We start from the raw sequence: 5,210 nt of genomic DNA on the forward strand, positions 1-5,210 counted from the left end.
AAGAATCGCTACAAGAACATCCTTCCCTGTGAGGGCCAAGGCAGGGCCAACTTGGGGGCAGAGCTGCGAAGTCACGTGGGGGAAGGGGTTTATAAATGGGGATGCAGGGAGTGCATCTGCCTCTGGGCCCTTCCTCCCCATGTCTGCTCTCTGGGCTTCCCATCTCCCAGGGAGACCTGAGCAGCATCTCCCCTTCCCAGTTGATACCACTCGTGTTGTCCTGCATGACGTAGACCACGGCACGCCTGGAGCAGACTACATCAATGCCAATTACATCAGGGTGGGTGTGCACCTCTGGCCCTGTTAAGGCTCCTGCTGGCAAGTCCAGGAGGATCAAGGGCAGTGTGGGTCCTGGTAGGGCAGTAGACATTCAAGGGAGGGGGTAGGTGGCAATCTCCAAGACTTCCTCAGGGTGGGCTGGACTGAACATTGGTCCTAAGCACCCCCCTAGCCTAGAATGTGAGGAACTGTGTTTGAGCCACCTGGGGCTCAAATATTTGCATAGACATACCTCTGTCCTCCAGTTTAATTCCTGGAAACAGCAGGTGACACCCCTCCTCCTTTCAGAGTGACCCAGAAGAGAAGCCAGGCCATGGACTGGGCAAGGTGTACATCGCCACACAGGGCTGCCTGCAGACCACGGTGGCTGCCTTCTGGGCTATGGTGCACCAGGAGAACACTTGTGTCATTGTCATGACCACCAAGGAGGTGGAAAGAGGCCGGGTAGGAGCACTGTCTTGCTTCTCCAGCTGGTCAAGAAAATGACCCTTCCTTGCTCAGCCAAGGAGCCTGTGGGACACGGGCGGCGGGGGTGGGGGGTACATAGAGTCCCTGTGAATATAGGTGTAGGTGCATACAGGGCATAGGGGCAAGGGTGCTGGTGTTCTACCAACAAGGCTGATGGAAGGCATTCCCTCCCAGAACAAGTGTTTCCGGTACTGGCCCGAGCTGTACAGCAGCCAAGAGTACGGCCAGGTGCACGTGAGCAACATAGCTGAGCACCAGGCCCAGGGCTACTGCGTGCGGGAGCTGCAGGTGTGGCGGCCAGACCAGGTAAGCCTGGAAGGCAGTGGACACACAAGTTGTGGGTTCATGCTAGGATGAGGAGGCCCTGAGCTGAGAGACCACCCCCCTCGGTCTGGCTTCCATGTCCCTCAACCCACAGGGCATAGTGCAGGCTTGGGCTCTGGTCAGTGCTGACTCTGAGCCAGGCTCTGACTCCCAGCTGCAGGGTTAGGGTTATACCCACACTTGCCCCACCCCTCTCCCTGGCCATCTCAGCAGTTTTGGTCTCCTCTGCATGCCAGGAGTGCCTATTTCTGTCCCTGGCAGATTCCTTTCCTCTCCCTCAGCCTTGTATCTAACCCATTGTGGGATTTCTGCAGGCCCACCCAAATCCCGCGCATTGGACTCTTCCCAAATAGAACTCACAACCTTCCTTTACTTCTCCCCTTCTGTTGCCTCTATCCTTTTTCAAGCATCAGAGCCACCTGGGGCCATCTTGGTCCCCTTTTCAGTCCGGTGTTTCCTCCTCCCTGTCCTGGCTGGCCTTGGCCCACCCCCAGTCCCTACACCTGGTAGCCCCTTCCTGCAAACCCAGCCATCCCACAGCATGCCTCCTCCCGACTCCCCTCAGCACCCACCCAGAGAACACAATAGCGCCCGCTTTGACCCTACGCGGGCCCCACCAGGGAACTGCCCAGACGGGCTAGAGCTCACGCTCACCGCCCCGCCCTGCCCAGGTGGAACCGCCGCGCACCGTAAAGCACTACCAGTACTTCAGCTGGCCGGACCATGGGGTTCCGGCCGAGCACGCCGGCGTCCTCGGCTTCCTCGACGACTGGACGAGGTAAACCGGACCCAGAGCAGCGTCCCAGGGGCAGGGCCCATGGTGGTTCACTGCAGGTGAGACGGGGGACGGGGCTGCGTGGGCATTGCCGACGGGGGACAGGAGCGGGGCTACGCAGGGCGGTGCAGGCCGAGGCTGGGCCTCTGGGCAGGGCCAACGGGTGAAAGTGGGGCCAGGGCATCGCCCGGTGAACTCGTCACTGGCCGCCTCGTTCCTCCTCACAGCGCTGGCATCGGACGCACCGGTACCATCATCGTGATCGACATCCTGGTGGACGTCATACGCAAGCAGGGTAGGCCGCCCCTCCCCGCTGCCGACCGGGTCTCCGCCCACAGTGCTGGTCCTGCTCCTCATGCTTCCTGAAGGACCCCTTCCTGAAGGACCCTCCCCTCTATGGTGGCGCTGTCCTCGCCCTGAGTGCGCTTGTCCCCAGGGCTAAACTGCGACATCGACATCCCCAAAACAATCCAGATGGTGAGGCGGCAGCGCTCGGGAATGGTACAGACTGAGGCTCAGTACAAGTTCGTGTACTTGGCGCTGCAGCGGTACATCCAGAGCGAGCAGCTGCGCCTGCGCGAGCAGGTGGGGACAGGGCAGGGGCTGGACGGGCGGGGTCGGGGTGAGTATCACCGTGGTGACAGGCGTCCCCTCCCCTTAGCGCGAGCCTCCCGAAGAGCGCGAGTATCTGAACGTGGGCCCTGCACCTGCCAACCCCAGCAGCAGCCCCAGACTCCAGCAGTCCCGGCCTGCGGCGTGAGTCCGGGCCTTGGGGAATGGGACCTGGCTGGTGTATTCGTCCAGGACCAGAAGGCCACAAGTGTGGCTAGGTGAGGGGAGGGGGTTGTGTGTGGTGGGAGGCCGAACATCATCTCCTCTCAGAACCCAGGAGATCTCTGGCGGCGTGTACGAGAACCTGCTGACCCTCCGGCGGTGAGGAGCCCCGAGGTGCGTGGGGCCTCGCGGCCCTGCAGGCGACCCCCAACCCACCATCCTGTCTGTGCCCTGGCTGGAGTCGGGCGCTTTGATAGGGCTGGTCCTCGTGTTCCTCGAAGGAACTGTGTTTAGAACAATACAGAGTGGAGCATGCCCCCAGGCACTCAGGAAAGTGGTTCTGCAGTCTGCCCCTAACTGCCTAGGCACCCAGAAATGGGCAGTGGCAGTTGAGAGATCCCTCTGGCGGCAGGCTGTGACTTGTCGTGTGAAAGATCACATTCTGTCCCTCAGTGTGCGTCCCTATGTGTGATAAGCGTGACCAAGAACATAGCAATGAGCAACATAGTGCTGTCTGCCTGACCTGACTACAGCCACTGAGATCTGTGCCCAGCCACCATGTCCTGCTTTCTGCCCTTCACATCAGGGTGGTCTGGGAGGTGACCCAGGCCATGACTGCCCCATGGCGGTCACATGGTGAACAAATGCTTGTTGAATGAAGTGTGACATGCTCGGGTGCAGCCTCACAGGCCTGGCTCTGCTGGCACCAAGGGTGTGGCTTCACGTGTTCATGACAGTGTATGACTGGGTGCAGTGTCACTGGCCTGTGGTCTTTGGTAGCAAACCACACCCCCATCGTGGAATGGCCCGTGGTTTTATTGTGTCTTCAGTAAAATGTGTTCTCAGTTCTGTGTCTTTGTTGGTGCCTGGGGCAAGGGTACATGAGGGTCCCCACAGCTGGACCCAGCTTTTCCAGGGTCTCTCTGAGCCCTTTCCCGTGCAGGCAGAGGCCCCGTTGGATGCAGCAGGAAGAACTTGGGCTTTGTGGTCAGGGAGAAGGAGGCTGAGACCTGTCTGTACTGGAACCAGCTTGGGCTGTCTTGGCCATTCTGTCTGGTGGTGTAGGATTCCTGGGGCTGATGGCAGAGCCAGGGTTGGGTGGGGCTGGCAGGATTGTGACGCTGCACCTTGCTGCTTTACCAACCAGGCCGGCCCAGGGAGACCAGAGGGTCCCTTGTCTGTGGACCCTCAAGCCACTCACTGGTCATCACTACCTCCATTTCTGTGGACCCTTAGGCCCTGGTTCTGAGGTCATGGGTTCTGTAGTTTTCCAGGGCTCCCAGGGACCTTTTGGCCATGACTTTTTGGGGTGTGGTCCAGTATGGCTACAGTGAGGGCTGGGGAAGGGAAGGACCTTTTTAAAGCCCTGGGCTCTGGAGCAGGCTGAAGCCCACTCTTGGTCCTGCCTGTTAGCTTCTGGGGCTCTCCCCTTATTTCTGGAGGAGCTCCTCAGCCGCTGAGAGTGGGGAGATTCTCTGGATTGAGGCTAGAGCAGGGATAGGCCATGGGCCTTTCTGGAGGAAGGGGCTGAATTGTTAAAGGGGGCAGGGCACACATGGTGAGGACCTCTTACCAAATCTCGATACAAAATAATTTATTTAAAAATGTACAGTTCATAAGGGCATGGGGCAGCCAGGACATTTCTACAAGTATTGCAGCAGAGCCTCTGTTCTCCAGGCCCTGGCCAGAGGCAAGATTAGCACTCCCATCCAGTGGAAGGAGCCAGACCTGCTGAGAAGAGGACCTGGGGTGAAATGTTAAAATGAAAGGAAGATGGCGAACCCCCACCCCTCTTGGCAAGCGCCTGCCTTTGCAGACAATTCACATTGTGTACAGGGAAAAGGGAGGTGGCCTTGCCGGACTGGGGATTTTTCTTCATCTACACGTTGGGAATTAGGGAGAATCTCGGGTACCCATTGAAGCCTGTGGTTCTTAGAGGCTTTAGGGACCTTTTTGTCCCTACGCCAGTACCTAGCTCCAGAGAATGAGGGACAGGCAATGGAATACAGGTCTCAATGGGGCCCCGATGGGCTCCTCAAAGATGTAAGGGCCCCAGGAGACTGACTTCCAGAGCGGCTGTGATCCTGATCTCAGCCATTAGTCAGGGGCCCATCCATGCTGCTGGGGTCGGGTGGCCACCCTGGACCACAGGGCTAGGGCCAGTGACCCTAGTCATTGCTCAGAGGGTCGAGGGAGAAGGTAGTGGCAGTAGCAGTGATGGTGGCCGTGGACGGTCGGGGGAGGCAGCGCAGGTTCCCGGTCTTGAGTGCACACTGCACAGGCCAGAGCACCACACAGAAGAGAACCAGCAGCAGGACTGAGACCAGGGCCATGCGCCTCCAGTCCCCACAGCGTGCCCAGCAGCGTGCCAGGCGGCCTTGATGTTGGGCGGGGCCCGGGGCTGGCTCAGGCACAGCAGGCTCAGTGGGCTCAGGGGGCTTGCTCAGGCCCACGTCCACACACACAAAGCCAGGCACTGAGTGGCCAGGTGTGGTGGGCAGTGGGCGGCAGCACAGCTTGGTCCCCTCCAGCCACACAGTCTCCTCCTGCCGGAGGGGTGCAGGCATCTTAGCTTGCAGCTGGCGGGCGG

At 59.6% G+C, this 5,210-nt stretch overlaps 2 protein-coding genes across 2 annotated transcripts in view; one reads left to right on the forward strand and one right to left on the reverse strand.

The window, feature by feature from the left end:
- Positions 1 to 3,456, forward strand: part of LOC102498455 (tyrosine-protein phosphatase non-receptor type 11-like) — a 14,363-nt gene extending 10,907 nt beyond the window's left edge. The window contains 10 exon segments of the mRNA XM_014582394.2: positions 4 to 28; positions 201 to 280; positions 568 to 723; positions 922 to 1,053; positions 1,743 to 1,832; positions 1,835 to 1,905; positions 2,074 to 2,141; positions 2,283 to 2,431; positions 2,508 to 2,602; positions 2,729 to 3,456. Coding sequence (XP_014437880.1) covers positions 4 to 28; positions 201 to 280; positions 568 to 723; positions 922 to 1,053; positions 1,743 to 1,832; positions 1,835 to 1,905; positions 2,074 to 2,141; positions 2,283 to 2,431; positions 2,508 to 2,602; positions 2,729 to 2,783 — 921 coding nt within the window. The 3' untranslated portion in view covers positions 2,784 to 3,456.
- Positions 3,457 to 4,197: 741 nt separating this feature from the next.
- Positions 4,198 to 5,210, reverse strand: part of RNF223 (ring finger protein 223) — a 5,235-nt gene continuing 4,222 nt past the window's right edge. The window contains exon 3 of the mRNA XM_014582319.2: positions 4,198 to 5,199. Within this exon, the coding sequence (XP_014437805.1) occupies positions 4,789 to 5,199 (411 nt within the window). The 3' untranslated portion in view covers positions 4,198 to 4,788. The remainder of the gene's footprint in view (positions 5,200 to 5,210) is intronic.

Source organism: Tupaia chinensis, unplaced genomic scaffold (genome assembly GCF_000334495.1).
Source record: "Tupaia chinensis unplaced genomic scaffold, TupChi_1.0 Scaffold143584_1, whole genome shotgun sequence".
NCBI classification, from domain to species: Eukaryota; Metazoa; Chordata; class Mammalia; order Scandentia; family Tupaiidae; genus Tupaia; species Tupaia belangeri.